The sequence below is a fragment of the Durio zibethinus genome, chromosome 4, assembly GCF_047325235.1.
Source record: "Durio zibethinus cultivar Kanyao isolate XHJ-2024 chromosome 4, ASM4732523v1, whole genome shotgun sequence".
NCBI classification, from domain to species: Eukaryota; Viridiplantae; Streptophyta; class Magnoliopsida; order Malvales; family Malvaceae; genus Durio; species Durio zibethinus.
In genome coordinates this window covers 37,168,541-37,186,310 of record NC_143165.1, presented here as the reverse complement: position 1 = coordinate 37,186,310, position 17,770 = coordinate 37,168,541, and the positions used below count along the sequence as shown (strand labels likewise).

At 30.5% G+C, this 17,770-nt stretch overlaps 1 protein-coding gene across 6 annotated transcripts; it reads left to right on the top strand.

The window, feature by feature from the left end:
* The first annotated feature begins 966 nt into the window (after window positions 1-966).
* LOC111288326 (Metal-dependent phosphohydrolase) lies at window positions 967-6,020 on the top strand. Of its 6 annotated transcripts, none has more exons than XM_089760198.1 (9): window positions 971-1,431; window positions 2,989-3,113; window positions 3,432-3,469; window positions 4,421-4,531; window positions 4,629-4,708; window positions 5,196-5,232; window positions 5,336-5,377; window positions 5,510-5,591; window positions 5,733-6,020. In XM_089760198.1, the coding sequence occupies exons 1-8, from the start codon at window positions 1,165-1,167 to the stop codon at window positions 5,569-5,571; spliced, it is 762 nt and encodes a 253-aa protein (XP_089616324.1). In that variant the 5' UTR covers window positions 971-1,164; the 3' UTR covers window positions 5,572-5,591; window positions 5,733-6,020. The 6 variants fall into 6 exon arrangements, 4 of the variants coding, with proteins under 4 accessions (XP_089616324.1, XP_089616323.1, XP_089616322.1 ...); XM_089760196.1 differs by having other exon boundaries at window positions 978-1,431; window positions 5,499-5,591; XR_016341865.1 differs by lacking the exons at window positions 5,510-5,591; window positions 5,733-6,020 and adding an exon at window positions 4,835-5,059 and having other exon boundaries at window positions 967-1,431.
* Window positions 6,021-17,770: the final 11,750 nt, after the last annotated feature.

Genomic DNA, 17,770 nt, shown 5'->3' with positions numbered 1-17,770 from the left:
TTGTCCTTGAAAATTGGTATGGCTGCTAACTAGAAATTTATTATTTGTTTGATGCTTAATTAATTGCTCTCAATTGCTTCTTTGTTCGTCGATTGCTTCTTTATGAATTGCTTCTTACTTGTCGTATCACTTCTGTCAATCGTGTTGGGATTGCTTGATCTACTTATTACTAGATTGTTCTGTTTATTGCCGAAATGCCTTTTTATTGAACTATTGGTGATTTGCTAAAAAACAAATTTTGTGTTGAATGACTCACATCCAAATAAAAAAAAAATCTTTTGCATCCATATCAAAAAATTCAACTAAAAAACTTATTATTTAATAAAAATGTCAAATTAAATATAAAAAATAAAATACCCAAATAAAATTTAGTTTGAAAAACAAAAATCATATCAAATTTTAAGTCAAATCATACTAAAAAATGGACATTGTTTACTTTGAATCAAAAAGACTATTTCAATTCATCTTCTTCCTCTTTATTATCATTATCAATTAAGAAAAAAGATCACATAGCATATAAAGAATACCAAATTTAATTGCAATGTGATTTTTTAGTTTAAAACCAAAATAATTTTTTATTTGAATTTAAATTTTTTTAGTTCTAGAAAAAAATAATAAACTTTTATAAAAGAATGAAATGGAAAAAAAGTTAATGTTTATACAACTTAAGTATTAACAACGTCAGTAAATAATCATAGAATGAGATAAAAAAAAATATTAAGGTGATTATATGTCACATTTTAAATTTTAAGGATAAACTCAAATAATTTTTATTCATAAGATATATATATATATATATATATATTATCTACCCAATACATTATTATATCACTTATAAAAAAACAAATTAAAAAATAATTATTTTAAAAATATAATTAAACAATTAAATTCATATTTTAAAATTTTAACACCTTTTTTTTTTTACCTCTAAAACAAGGTACCGCTACAATTATGGCTCGTTAAAACATAAAAAAGAAGTCATATGGCTGGTCACATTACGTAGTAGAGTGAGAAAGAGTGAAAAAAAAACCTAATTTTCGTGTTAAGACCAAAGTTGATCTGCAGACCAACCAAATCAGGCCCCCGTTTCTCGCATCCCATATAAAAGGCAACAAGGCAACAAGGCAACCAATCTCCGCCGTACGGCCTGCCTTCGCTTACAAAATGGCGGTTAATACTTCAACTTACTGCGCACCTCCATTGAATCGGTTCCCAGGTCGCCGATTGCCGATCGTTTTCATCAGCCTGGCCTCCTCCTCTCGATCCTTTTGCTTCCCCGGAGATCCCACCCTGAGGATCGTCTCCGTCCATTCTCAGAAACCTGGCTCCGAGAGTTCGGCCATTATTTTGGAGACTGGAGGTCAGTCGAGGTCGTCCAGTTCGTCCACGGCCTCCGCCATTGATTTTCTCACATTGTGCCATAGTCTCAAGGTATAATTTTTCCCAAATGAAAACGTTAAACTTTTATCGTTTCAGGTTAATTCCTTGATTTGTATTTCCTGTTTAGATTGAGGGGCCTATGCTCTTTAATTTTGACAACTTTTAAGTACTAGTACGAGTTTTGAGTAGAAAATATGAAAGATACTCAATAATAAAATAGCACTATTTAGCTATTTAGATAGTAATGGTTGAAGAATTAAACATTAGAAATTTAGGCTATGTTTGGATAGATATTAGTAAAGGAAAAGAAATTTAAGGAAAGGTTACATGTAAAATTAATAAATTAAAGGAAAGGAATCTTAACCACTATTATTTGGTTAAAGAGTGGAAAGGAATGCAAATTATTTATTATAATATTTTTTTCAATTATACCTTAAATGTTTCATTTAGCGTATGAATAATTTAGAAATTATTTGTTTTAAGGTAAAAAAAAAAAGAAAAAATTCAATAAAAGAGATTAATTTTTATTAATCTATAAAATAAATGTAGGTTTAAAGTTATTTCTATGCAATTTTTTTTCAGAATTAATTTTAATGAAAAATTAAAAAATATAAATATGTCTTAGTAAATAAAATTAATTATAAACTTGTATTAATATATTTTTTTATAAGTATAATGAGCTCCATTAATATAGGCATAATTTCTCCAATTGTATGTATTTTTCATGTACATATTTCTTTTCTTTTTCCTTTTTCCCAAATTTATGAAATAATAATAAAATGTAAAAATTGATATAAGACCTTATATTAATTAAAAAAATAACTGAAATGATTTTTTTTTCTTTATGCATGATGATAAGTTACGTAAACCAATAATAACTTAAAAGTTTATTTTCACATAAAATAAAGAAAATATGATAAAAAGAATAAAAAATAAAAAATTTATACATAAAAAATTCTATAAAAAAATTTACAACAATAATATAAGAAGTTGATGAAAGCTACAAGAATGTAAAATAAGAAAGGATGGTTTGGGTTTGATAAAAAAAAAGTAAATGTTAATACTTCTTGTCATGCTTGCAATGTATTTTTGAAAATTGAAGAAAACAATAAAGGGTATAAATGTTATTTTATGTTTAAAACATTTTTACTCCTTTCCTTTCCTTAGCTTTCTCCTTGTTTGGGGTTAACTAAAAAATGAGTTTTTGAGAGAAACGGGGGTGCCCAACCCCCTTTCCTTTATTTTAATTTAAAATGAAAGCCAAACAAGGGAAACTTTTCCCTTGCTTTCCTTTTATTCACCTCTCTCAATCCAAACATAAGATTAAATTTGCATTTTACATGATAATATTTGTATAGCTGTGCTCTCTTTGCTTAAACCTTAACTATGGTCTCTGGTTTATGAGGTTAAAGCTCCACCGCCCACTTTTCATTCCCTCCTGCGGTTTCCAGTTAACTTATGCAACTGCGAAAATGTGATCCTGACTGCCAGATTACATGTTTTATTTCATTTCTAGTATTGCATTATGCCTTTTGAGGTACAGCTACTATCTTATAAACTGGCTTGGGAAGAAAAGACTAGTTATTGATTTCTTTCTGTATCCTGTAGACCACAAAAAGGAAGGGTTGGATCAATCACGGGATAAAGGGTCCTGAATCAATTGCTGACCATATGTACCGCATGGCTTTGATGGCTTTGATTGCTGGTGACCTTCCTGGTGTGAATAGAGAAAGGTTGACTCTTGTCATATCATATCAATGCTTCTGTTCTTTATTAATGTATCAACTTCCAAGTTTGTCAATGTGATATGTTTTTTTTTTTTGTTCATGGTAATTGATGAAAATTTTAGGAGAGTTAGCCATTAGATATATCTTTCGACCTATTTTCTTTGACTGGATTTAGCTTAGAAAAGAGGCTGGATATGAGTTTGCTTATAGATATGTTATTTTTTTATGCTTACTTTTTCTTCCTTTTTTAACTTTATTTCTTCTCTGCTTTTGTTGGATGTTATTTAGGGAAATTTTATGCCTTTTTCGATCTAACTTTTACAGGTGTATTAAGATAGCAATTGTCCATGATATTGCAGAAGGTACTTTTCTGTGTCCTTATTTTCTAACATAATCAATGGTATACTTCAAATTGCGGTATCCCTGCTATACAACTCTTATGTTAAAATCAGTAATGGTACAGAAGCTGTTTTCCCTCTAAAGAAGGAAAAAGGAAAATCTATAAATGGGGTATCTTGAACAATCTGATGAAGTTCTATCTACATATAGGGGAAGTTATGAAGAAACTTTGCTGCTTGGCTATAATTCCTTGTCAATAGTGAGGTCAATGTAGTTAGAGGAGCCATTTCTGTCTTTTTTGTCAATAATTTTCAGAAAGTAGGGTTGATTGCTACTCTATATACACTCAAAACCTTGTCGATGACTTTAAATAGCGATCGTATGTGAGGGGTTCCAAATTTATAATCTCCATCCTTGTGCTTCTTCCTTTGCTTCTTTAAAAGATTGAAAGCCTTTAACCAAGATATTTCTCTAATAGAAAGCAGTAATAATTTTACCATTTTTGAGGTTAGAAATTTTAATGATATATAGCATATACTTGTGGAGCTGCTAGCTGGTTATTTGGAGGTTTTAGCCATGTTCTATTGTGATGAAAGGAGTAATGAATCAGTATTCCAATGGAAATAGCATAAACCATAAGTTTTTATCTTGTGATCACATGTCTTGTTTTCAATAATCAAAAACTTAATATAAGAGGCAAGGAGGGCTATGTTTTGTGGAAATCTAGATAAATGACTATATAGAACTCTTACAATCATCTTGTTAATTTGTCTTACATGGACCTTTTGGGTTTTTGTGTGGTGTGGGGGGGGGGGGGGGTGGTGGGGTGGGGTGGGGTGGGGTGGGGGGAGGGCAAGGCTTACTGAGCTACTACATATCTGATGCTATATTTAGATGTGCATGTGGCCTGCACAGACACGCATAACATGAAATTTATGGTTTGAGTTTTGAGTTCAGATTTTGAAATTTAACAGCTATTGTTGGAGATATAACACCATCAGATGGTGTGCCTAAAGAAGAAAAAAGCAGACGTGAGCAAGCAGCTTTAACTGAAATGTGCAAAATTTTGGGTGGAGGAATGAGGGGTACCCCCTAAACCATGTTATATTTGGAAATTTTGGATAGTTAAATTGCTTTTTTGTGGCATCTGCTTGTCTTAATTGGGGATTTTGTTATATGCAGCTGAGGAGATCCAAGAACTGTGGGCAGAATATGAAAATAATGCTTCTTTGGAAGCTAATCTTGTGAAGGATTTTGACAAGGTATGCTTTGTGATGGCATTCATTTGTCTGTGCATGCTCACACACACACACAGACTTACACACCCGCAGAGAGGTTTTTCTTCTGAAAGAACATTTTCCATTGGAGACATATCTTAGTTGTTACAGGTGGTAACTGGATATTCCACACCAATGAAGCTGATTGTATGCTCACACACACAAACAGGCTGGGCTTTTTTTTTTCATGGGTTTGGTTTTTGTCAACCTTCTTGTGGATGAGGATGGGGCAAGAAAAGCAAATGGAGAATGGTGGTACAGGGGTTTAACAGAACAGTAGATACATCATACATGCCCCTCGGACTTTTTTGTAGATCATTATATTGAAATTACCTTGTAATGTTTCTGCAATGCAAACTCAATGTCATTATTGATTTTCATTCTGTGTTAATCCCGCACTAGATTATTTGTGTGTTGTCTCACCCTTACCTTTTCATTTCTTTAATTGAGTTTATGTGCATTCACAATCCAGGTTGAAATGATTCTGCAAGCTCTGGAATATGAAATGGGTAAGGGGTTTTATTTATTTACAGCTAAAAATGGGAAAGGGTTTGTTAGTTTTTTAATATTATTATCTAAATTCTTTTCTTTGATATTATGATATCGTGGCAGAACATGGGAAGGTGCTGGATGAATTTTTCCTTTCAACTGCAGGTAGAGTAAATTATTTGTTTGGAGCAAGATGTAATAAATGAAACGATTAACTTCTTTTATCTTAACCCGAAACTGTTGGTGATGTTTACTCTGTTTTCTTTCACTTCTCTTTGATGTTAAGGAAAATTTCAGACAGAAATTGGAAAGAGTTGGGCAGCAGAGATCAATTCAAGGAGAAATTCACAATTGGCTGACAAACCTAATTGACCAAAGGGTTAGTATCAATTTGCATTTTTATCTAGTTTCAAGATAGAAATGCAAAATTTTTGGAATGGGAAAACAGTATGGGGCAAAATTTCACCCTGACGCACCTGGTGTGGCACCCTATGACGATGTCCAGTTGTCTTGTATTTAGAAGCAACCAAGAGGGTCCATTGTTAACGGAACCACCAAGGCTGCGGAACCTGGGAGTCTAGCTTTGTAGGGGCCAATGGGTCCTGTGGTGCTTACTGCTTAGAATCTCCTGTTAATTTTTCAGAAAGTTTTTTGTTGTATGAATGCAAAGTGATTTCATTAGATAACCTATGGTTCGTAAACAATAGTGCAAAAGTTCAATTTACACTAGCTACCACCTATATTTTTTTAGTAATATTGTGATAAATTAAAGGTATTTAGTAATAATATTTTATATCTGTATAGAAAACATCATATATCTTCACTTTAAGGAATTTTGAGTGTAATGTCAATTAATTTCTTCTATTTCTATATAGATAAATCAAAGAAAATTAATAGTTAAAAATTAGATTAAAGCAATGATAGTCATCCAATAACAAAATGATAATAAAGAAAAAAATTTACTTTGTTTTTCTTTTTCAATCTATGAAGATTCTGACATCAATCTTCTCTTCAAAATAATGTTTGCATTGTGTTAGGAGCTAAAAAAGTACAATAAGTATTAATAACTATACCTCCACCAGCACTAAAGGTAGCTTTTAAAGTCATTGTAGTGATAGAAATAGTAAATCTATCTTGATCCATTTTGGATAAAATATGGTATTTCAAAGTGCTCGTTTATCATTATTTCAAAGCATCAAATTTAGTGAAATCTTTTTTACATATAAAGTAACCCTTAATTAGATAGATATTTAGATCAGATTGTTGTGGTTGAATAGTTTTAACTAATTTTACATAATTTGCAAATTCAAATCAACCCAAAGAAAAAGCTTATATATTCATACCACTAATACTACTATCATACACTTAAGTTTCAGCCTTACGCACATTGGCAAATTGATATTCACGAACATATTCCTTATAAATCTTATAAAAGAGTATTTCAAATTCTAACAATATTTTTCTCTTGTTTATCTATCAGAGTACAATTGAGGAAAGCAAAACTCAACCACCCTTATTTTGCACCTTGGATCCAAGATAGCTGCTATAGCCATTAACAAATTACATTCTCCCAAATACTTATCAAATTTACTTTTCATTTTGCGAACCATTTAAACACATTCATTTTCATCATTCATCCTTTTATCCAATAACATTTTCACACGATAAACTTCATCCAAAAATAGGTATAAAGTTGGATAATCACATCCAGAGATGATTTTAGTAGTTGAATTAAAAACTTCTAAAATCTCACAAACTTTTTTCACATTTTCTCAATCTTTATGACTTGGACCACATTCGTAATGAGATTCTCATTCTTTAAGTCTTTAAAACACTTTTTTGAATTTGATTGTAGTCGATAACATTTCAAATGTTGAATTCCAACATGTTTTACAATTGAGAATGAGTTTCCTATCAAGCAACTGTAACTGTTGTACTATGTTAAAAAATGAGTAAAGTCTTGCCTCATTCTGATTAATAAAACTGACACTTTCATGAACATCACTAATCACATTCTTAATCTCAGAAAGATCATTTTGAATCATGAGATTTAAGATGTGTGCACAACACCAAACAGGAAATAATTTTCCTCCACAATGCAACCTCATATTTCTTGAAAATGTGTATTTAAGAATTCTAATAACTACATCATTAGTTGAAGCATTGTCTACAGAAAAGTGTAAACACCTTGTTTTCAATTCCTTATTCCTTTAGACACTTAAAAATACAATCGACAATCCCAACACCATGATAAGGAAAAGGTATGTAAACAAAGCTAATAACATGCTTTTGTAATCTCCAATTAGAATCTATAAAATGTGCTGTAAGAACCATGTATTCAATCTTTTGATTACTTGACTTTCACATATCTATCATCAAACTAATATTGTTGACAGTCTTCAACAGTGCCTTTAATTTCTTCTTTTCTGCTTCATAAACTTGCATGCAATCCTTCTTAATAGTATTGAGTGATATCTTTTCTTATTCAGGCATTCCACATTTTTGCATCATGTTAAAACCTTTATATTTCATAATCGAAAAAGGATGTTTGTGCATAAGTATCCAATGTGCAGCTGCCTCTATCATCTTTGCCATATCAAACTTACCATCTGTGAGAGCATATAGTATCTGTACATCACCATATGTGTCTACTGGCTAGAAGTTGATCATTTGTTGTTGATTCTGAAAATTTTTTTGCTCAACATAAGTTATAAAGTGCCTTTTAAATTAAGTTATACGTTTACTTGCATTTATTACTAGCTTCTTTTTGCAATGGACACATTTTCATTTTTTAAAACCATCAGGAAGACTAGCTTCTTTGAACTCAATCAAACAACAGATGTTTGTCACCTCTTTTTCTCATTACCTTCCTCACACTTTTTAAGGTCAACATCATTACATTCTCTATCATTGGTATCGATGACTGGTGTTTTATTTATGTTACCATCAGTGGCATCTAAAGTTTCATTCACTGAATCATTATCATCATTATCTGATACAATTCGACTAGCAAAAGAATTTGTTGTCAATTGAAATGGTATAAAGGAGATATCTGGTGTGATTGATGACATATTTAGTTCTCTATAACAAAAAAAAAAAAATCAAAACAAAAATTCAATTTTGGGATCAAACAATAATACTAAACAAGTTGTTAGAAACATGTGCAGTAAATTCTTTTACAAGAAACATGCCAAACAAGTTGCTAAAAATAAGTTATTGGAAGAGTATATAATTTAGCAGTAAATGATAACCATCTATGGGAATTGCAAGCAATATACCTCACAAAAGCATTATTCTATAAAAACATCTTTAATTCTTAGATGGGTGAAAAGACTATGATTTGTAGTAATACTCGTTTGAATATGTTTAACTAGAACTATTTGCTAAAGGCCTTAAAATACAATAAGAGTATGAGACAGCCTTTAAAGCTATATCTATGGTGTGTTTAACAAACACATAATGGGTACTTTTATGGAGAAAGGAAAAAAAATGTGAGTTTTTTTTCCCTTCAATGGAGTCAAATTTTGAAACACATTAAAACTTGTGGAACCAAAAATGGATTTTGAATCCAGCCACAATTCATTTTCGAATCCCAAATGCCAATATGTAATAATAATGTGACCCTAATTTACCATCCAAAAGTAGAAACCCAAGTTAAAGTGGGAAAAAAGACATAACATTAAAGTTAAGAATGGTTCAGTAATCATTCCACATTAAAAAGCTTATGAAAATGTTCTCAGGTCAAATTCCTAAGTGAATAACTCCATTGCAGATAAGAAGGCAAGCTATCACCAAGTGAAATGAGGACAAATAAGGTTAGGTTAAAATAACTGATTGAATCATAAGAAAAAAAAGTATAAATCTATCTATCCTCATGCAAAGTCAACAATCTGATCATTACTTTCATATTTTTTTTAACCATATGAAACACAATAAATATAGCTAAAAGCTTTAGAATAATATAACTTTAAATCACTCACTCAAGTCAGCTCTTCAAGCGTTTCAACTTTTTTTGTTGTAAAAAAGGTTAGCTACACATAGTAAATGCACAATTAGACTTGCTATTGCCAAGAACTGAAGCCAGCAAAACAAATAGGACTAAGAAGGTGGAAGAAATCAATATTTCATACATGACAGTAATGAAGATCTAGAGTCTCCACTTTGACAAGAATCTCAATCAAGTTTGCATTTAAGCATCTAGCAACATGAGAAACAAAAAAAATTAGATATTTTAAATCTCAATTTATTCAAGGAGAGTTAAGCTTTGAGTGTTAAAACCCTAGTAACAGTAGAACCTTAGGCCTAGCACTCATATTCTTCAGTAGCCAACCTTGGCCCAAGCAACCATTTTCTTTATATACTTTTGTGATAAATGTCATTTAGTTTTACATTTTTAAAATCAAGATACTATTCATAAGTATTAAATCACAACCATGTAAAATTTAACAAAAATCAAATTACTTTATAACTTTCTCAACATTAATGGTTACTTCATATGGGGATCTAATGTAGAGAAAGGTAAATGAAAGATTGTGACCACTTACTGAAGATTTGCTGCGATTATAAGCCCCACCAAATTTAGATGACAAGGATGAGATGTTAGAATCCAAAGCAAGAATTTGCACTGACTTGGCCTTTGATATAAGTTTTTTCAAATTTATATTCTTCAAAAAATTCAAGAGTCTCTAAAGAAAATGAGGGTGAGATGCAAGAGATAGGGAGAAAGAGGGACAGAAGAAAATGGAAATTTAGGGTTTTTTAGGTTAAGAATAATATAGTAATTTTATAAATAAAATAATAAAAATATATATAAAAAAAAACTCGATTAGGCTCGCGAGCTATTTGAGCCTAGTATTAATATGCTCGAACTCTACTCGTTCGATAAGTCGAGCTGCTCGAGCTCGAGCTCAAGATCGACTCGACAATTATCAAATCAAATTCGAATTTTAATCGAATCGAATCTGAGTAGTTTACGAGTACTAATATATCATTTACATTGCTATAAGCTATAATCTGGTTCCAATAAATGAAAACCCATTTTGAAACCATCCAACTTTGAAATGTTCAAAAAACAACCAAGCAAGTTATTTTTTAACAAGATCAATATATATATATATATTTATATATGTGTGTGCATTGTCTTACATGTGAATGAATAAAAAACTTATGGAGATAGAGAGGTGTGATGTTGTTGCTTTTAAGACGAATGAATGAAAAACATCAAGGCTAAAGAATAATTATATATAAATAAATATCTATATAGAAACAAATATAAAAATATTTATTTTGAATATTTTGAACATTTTTTATAAGATAATAAATTAAACAAATTATAATTAATATTTATATAGAAATAACTATGAAAATATGTTTTCAACTAATTAAATTTTTATTTTAGTTTTGAATTTTAGCATTATATGTCTTATTTATTTATTTAGGTTAATAAATACATAAATTATTTTTAATTAAATATTAAAATCATGATCATTAAATAATCAATAATTTCAAAGCATATTTCTTATTTATAGTATATATATTTGATATTTAAAATTAAGAATTGAATTTAGTTGAAAATTATTTAAGATAATTTAATTGTAACACATTTATAAAAAGTAAGAATATTGGATATTTATAAGAAAATAAATAACCTAATTTAGTCAAATAAATATCTTTTAAATTAATAAAATGTATAGTCAAATCAAAATAATTAAATGCAAGATATGTGGTGATTATTCAAAATAATTCATATGTCAAAAAAATAGATTATTCATATTGAATTTTTTTTTTTACCAAAAGTTTTAATTTTTTTTTATATATTTAAATGAGACATAAAATGGGTTGCTTGACTTATTGATCACAACCCGTATATATAAAATATAATATTATAATGTACGATTGATTTTATAACAAAAACAAAAATCCAACATTATAATGTATGTTTGATTTTATAACAAAAACAAAATTTTAATATTATAATGTATCATTAATTTTATATAAATATATAAAATTATATTATTTTTATAGATATTTATACATGAATAACATCTATTACTCAATTGGATATCATATTTAAACAAATGTGAATATATCAAATAATTAATTAAGAAATCAACTCTTGATCATAATTATAATAGTTACTAAATTTTTTATAATATTTCTTATTAGATTTCAACAGACGTTCTTTGAATCATTAAAAAAAAAATTAATGGCTATAATTATAGTATTTGTTAATTTTTTAAATCATTAAGAAATTCTTTGATTATAATGTATCATTGATTTAACTTTGATTTATAATTTATAATATTTTATTGAAAATAAAAGGTAAATCAATTGAGAATTTTAAAAATAAATATAATTAATGTATTAAAATATTTTAAAATTTTTATGAGATCAAATCAATTCATATCAAGTTAAAGAGAAATATATATGAATAAATATAATTAATACATGACACGTGAGTATTCATAAAAGTTGTTCATATGTTAATATATAAGTCATTCACATTGAATATTTTCTTTTTTTGTAAAAAAATTTAACTTTTATATATTTATAACAAAAACAAAATTTTAATATTATAATGTATCATTAATTTTATATAAATATATAAAATTATATATAAAATTATATTATTTTTATAGATATTTATACATGAATAACATCTATTACTTAGTTGGATATCATATTCAAACAAATGTGAATATATCAAATAATTAATTAAGAAATCAACTCTTGATCATAATTATAGTAGTTATTAAATTTTTTATAATATTTCTTATTAGATTTCAACAGACGTTCTTTGAATCATTAAAAAAAATTTAATGGCTATAATTATAGTATTTATTAATTTTTTAAATCATTAAGAAATTCTTTGATTATAATGTATCATTGATTTAATTTTGATTTATAATTTAAAATATTTTATTAGAAATAAAAGGTAAATCAATTGAGAATTTTAAAAAATAAATATAATTAATGTATTAAAATATTTTAAAATTTTTATGAGATCAAATCAATTTATATCAAGTTAAAAGGAAATATATATGAATAAATATAATTAATACATGACATGTGAGTATTCATATGTCAATATATAAGCCATTCACATTGAATATTTTCTTTTTTTGTCAAAAATTTTAACTTTTATATATTTATATAAGATGTGTGAGAATCAAATATAAAAAATAATAATTTATTGTTAGATCTGAATGAAATCAAATTAAATTATTAAAAAATCAAATTAAACGAATGAGCATAAACCCACCCTATCCTGTCTCGCGCTGTTGCCATTTATATTTGTATCCCAAGTATGAATGTTAATTTGTACAACTTCATGGTCGCCTATGGATTAGATATGGGATGCTCAATTGCTGACTGAATTGAACAAATTAAGTTTCATTTTTCAACTAAAATTGAATAGAACTGATCTTTATATTTAGATGAATTGTTCCGACCAAAAAAAAAGTATCATGGTGATATATTTATTATACCTTTGTTTTGATGTAGCTCCCAATATTACTATATCTTATTTAATTTGGGCAATCTTGTGAAAATAACTTACAAGAAACCTAGAGTTTCCCTGATCATAATATAAATAAGTAGTAGTACTAGTATTTAGATATTCAAGATCTCAAATCATAAAAAATCTGCGCTTGAATTGGCCTGGTAGAAGTGGCTACTGCTTGGTCGCTGCTTTCCCACCTTTTCCCTACAGATCAGATTCTTATGATTAGACTACTCATCTTTCCATTACACCATATTTTTATGATTGCTTAAGGAATAAATCAAGCATTGAAAATATATATATATATATATATATATATAACATGTGAGAATGCATTACTCATTCTAGAAATGAGATACTATAAAATAAAATCAAGGTATTTATGGAATAATAATAATAATAATAATAATATATGTACCACCTTCTTCTTCTTAGGCTCCTGAGGCTTTTGAGCACCCTTTTTTGCGGCGGGCTTGGAAGCTGCGGGTTTGGAGGGACCATTACTGGCCTTTGCAGTTGCAGATTCCTTCTTGACCTGCCCAAAGAGTTGAGTGCCAACAGATTTCTCAGCCTTGACTGATGCCATTGCTCTTGGAAATTTATAATTAAAAACCTTGCACAACTAATTCAAGAATAAAAATCTACTTATGAAATTGCTAGTTGTTTTCTCCTTCCCTTGTATGTTCTCTATATATAGCAGAGTTTTACAGCTGTGGCCAAGGAATTAGAGTCGATCAATTAAGATTAGAAGGTGATAAGGAGATGATGGAAGTTGAAGAGAATGGAATAACTGACATGGGGAGCAACTTGAAGTCTCAATTATTTTACAGCATCAGATGCTTTGCTTAGAATTTTTTTTCTGATATAAAATACTAGTAGTATAACTACCTAATAAACATTCTGAGCATCTTCATGTCTCTATGCAAGAATATATTTTTTGAAAAGGATGAATATAATTGCCTCAGAGGATTTTTTATGCATTACTTTTGTGAAAAAGAAAAGAAAGCGTAGATAAATAACAACGAAAAATGGTAGATGAAAAGGAGAATAATTAGGAGTCGATAGATAAAATTTTCTATTTCTAAGAGTGTAATGTGGTTGAGGCTTAAGGGACAGCTTTCCGTAAGGGTAAGGGTGCTAACTGCAAGTGTCACGGGTCGAGACTCAAGCTCCGAACCCGCGCGGCTCCGAGACCAGGGCATTCATCCTTCTGACGTCCCAGATCAGCCTAACCGCTACGGTTCACACCCTTGTGAGGTATTGTCCGTTTTGGCCCCCTGACCTCACGGTTTTGTCCTACAAAAGGCGCCTCACAAGGCGGAGATGGTGTGAACCCTTTTATACCCCAGTGACCCTCCTATTATGTTCGATGTGGGATTCAGGACTCCCCCTTAGGTCCGTGACATTCTCCTGCACCCAACCTCATGACGCCCTCGTCACGGAGGCTGGCCACCCTGCCTACCTCCCTCGAGGTGCTCGGCTTAGATCGAACGGTTTAGGGCTGACTCTGATACCACTTGTCACAGGTCGAGACTCAAGCTCCGAACCCACGCGGCTCCGAGACCCGAGCATTCACCCTTCCGACGTCCCAGATCAGCCTGACCGTCACGGTTCACACCCTTGTGAGGTATTGTCCGCTTTGGCCCCCTGGCCTCATGGTTTTGTCCTACAAAAGGCGCCTCACAAGGCGGCGATGGTGTGAACCCTTTATATACCCCAGTGACCCTCCTATTATGTTCGATATGGGATTCAGGACTCTTCCTTAAGTCCGTGACATTCTCTCGCACCCAACCTCGTGACGCCCTCGTCACAGAGGCTGACCACCCTGCCTACCTCCCTTATGGTGCTCGACGTGGATCGAACGGTTTAGGGCTGGCTCTGATACCACTTGTCACGGGTCGAGACTCAAGCTCCAAACTCGCGCGGCTCCGGGACCCGGGCATTCACCCTTCCGGCGTCCTAGATCAGCCTTCCGCCACGGTTCACACCTTTGTGAGGTATTGTCCGCTCTGGCCCCCCTGGCCTTACGGTTTTGTCCTACAAAAGGTGCCTCACAAGGCGGAGGTGGTGTGAACCCTTTTATACCCCAGTGACCCTCCCATTATGTTCGATGTGGGATTCAGGACTATCCTTAGGTCCGTGACATTCTCCCGCACCCAACCTCGTGACGCCCTCGTCACGGAGGCTGGCCACTCTGCCTGCCTTTCTTTGAGGTGCTCGACGTGGATCGAACGGTTTAGGGTTGGCTCTGATACCACTTATCACGGGTCGAGACTCAAGCTCCGAACCTGCGCGGCTCCGGGACTCGGGCATTCACCCTTTCGGCGTCCCAGATCAACCTAACCGCTACGATTCACACCCTTGTGAGGTATTGTCTGCTTTGGCCCCCTGGCCTCATGATTTTATCCTACAAAAGGCACCTTATAAGGCGGAGATGGTGTGAACCTTTTTATACCCCAGTGACCCTTCTATTATGTTCGATGTGGGATTCAGGACTCCCCCTTAGGTTCGTGACACAAGTGCTAGGGTTAACAAAATGTTATAATCTTGACTTTGAATCCACTTAAAGATTAATCTGAGGAATAACTAGATTAATATCTGTGTGGAAGCAATTTACAAATACAAAAAGCATAGAAAATTTTCAAAAATAATAATAAAAAAATAAATATAGATGTCTTTGTGGGTGGCATACACCTTATCGTTTATAAGGTCAATCCTTTAACACTTGGATTTCTATAAAACATGTCATTAGATCAATGTTTCAACAAAAATGTTGTCATAAAAAAGGAGTTGCTATCCAAATTAATTTAGTACTCACCAAAAATTTATAGGTCTAGATATCACGCATAGGCATAAATATATGGTGATTTAACCTTGATAAATCTTCAAGCATTTGACACTAATTAAGCTCAAAACTAGAGTTGGCAATGAGGCAAAGCAGGTCAATTTTTTGTTTTCCTCACCTCCAACTTGAAGCTTCAATAGTTTTACTCAATACCCAACCCACCTTTGCTTGAAGGTTTTAGCTTAAAAACCCGACCCCGATCCGTTAAAAATATTATTTCCCTGAATTTGACTCGATTTAACTCGAATTCAATCTATTATCAATTTAAATTAACTGAAAACTTAACAAATCATAGTCTAAATATATTTCAAGTATTAACAAATTTAACCCAATCACTCATAAATTCAAACTTAATACATACAATTTTTTTTATCTAGTAAAATCTCACAAATTCTCACCATAAATAATAGAATTATAAAACACATAGCGATGAGCAGATATCAGTTTAAATTGATTTAATCGACCTGAATCGATGAAATACGATCATTTCAATTTGGTCTAGTCGATTTTCAGTTATAGTCAGTTTTGGGATCGATTAAATTGATTAAATCGGTTGATTATTGGGTTTAAAATTGATAACCGAATTAATTGAATTAACTAATCTTACAATAACTAAGGGGTCTTTCAATAATCCATACAAAATTTTTTTTGAAGGGATTATTAAAGGTGTACAAAATTTTTTTTGAAAGGATTATTGAACAATAATTCCCCATAAAAATTTATTGAATTGATTATTAAAGGTATTTTTTGACAAAAACGCTTTCAATTTTATATGGATTATTGAAGGCATTTTTGTTTTGTCTAAAAATACCTTCAATAATCCCCTCTAAATTTTATTGAGGGATTATTGAAGGCTTTTTTTGGTCAAAAATACCTTTAATAATCCCTCATAAATTTTTATGAGGAAATAAACGCCCCTTAAAGGGTAAATATGTATATTCCTTAACAACTAATTAAAGTTTTAATCTCTTTAACATTTTAAGAAACAATGAAGAATGTGCATCAAAGCTATGGGGTTCATGTATGAAGAATGCTGTTAAAACTTAGAATGTCCTTTAATTAGCTTATTTTATGTTTTTTTATGAATTTTTATATCCATTTGCCAACTCAGAGTGTCCTTGGCTTGTTTTATGTTTTGTATGAGTTGTTAGCACAATTTGTTAATTTAAAATGTTTTTTATGTTTTGCACTAAAGTTATGATTAAATACATAAAACTTAGTAAATTAAAACTCACAAATTCTTACCATAGATGATGGAATTATGAAATATATAAAACTTAGTAAACTAAAATTCAAACATCAAATAAGCATAAGTTAATAATTAAAATTTAAACATAATACATGATACAAGATAAACATCAAAAGCTTAAACCATCACAATAAAAAGTTAAATTGTTTGAACAGCTTTTCATCCACCATGATGAAAATCTTACAAGACCACAACAAATCATTTCATCATCCTTAAGCTCCATATCCTTATTCTCCTCTAACGACACTAGTCTTATAAAATAAAATAATAAAAAGAATAAATAAATCTCATAAAATAATATATTTAAAAACAATAATATAAAAAATGAATTAGTTAAAAAAGATAATATTAATTACCAAACTAGTTATTTTTTCCTCAATCTCACTCTCATCAACATCTTCGTAGAAAAACTTTTCTCCTAATGAAATTGATCTTATAAATGAAATAATAAAATATTAATAAATAATATATAACAACAAAATATAATAACTAACAATATGCTAAACTAAAAAATAAAAATTGCATAATATGCAGTATTGTACTTTTTTTTTTCAGCCCATAACCAATTTTGATAACATGTTAAAGCTTCTATAGTTAACGGATAAAGTCTATTACGTTATGCACTCACCAACCTCCTTCCAATACTAAAAGTAGACTCTAAAGCAACAATAGAAATTTGTATGGCATAAATATCTTTAACTATAAGTTGTAAGGTCAAAAATTGAGGTCTAGTTAATTTCTACCAATTCAATATATCAAAATCCTTTTTTCCTAGTATAACTTCTTCATCTAAGTAACGATCTAACTCTGATTTCACTTTTGATTTCTTCTTTTTTTTCCTTGAAACAAAATCATCATAGTCTCCCAAATTTCCTAATTCAATAACACCACCACCATTTAAAGACAATAGGTTTGAAATAAAAAGTCTTCTTTTCTTTTTCAAAGCCAATTTTCTCTTCATAC

What these genes read in the sequence shown, in the direction of transcription:
- LOC111288326 (XM_089760196.1), top strand. Translation starts at nt 1,165, where the DNA reads ATGGCGGTTAATACTTCAACTTACTGCGCACCTCCATTGAATCGGTTC. An exon ending in TGTCCATGATATTGCAGAAG is followed by an intron (nt 3,470 to 4,420) that starts GTACTTTTCTGT and finishes GAAATTTAACAG; the next exon opens with CTATTGTTGGAGATATAACA. An exon ending in AGCTCTGGAATATGAAATGG is followed by an intron (nt 5,233 to 5,335) that starts GTAAGGGGTTTT and finishes ATATCGTGGCAG; the next exon opens with AACATGGGAAGGTGCTGGAT.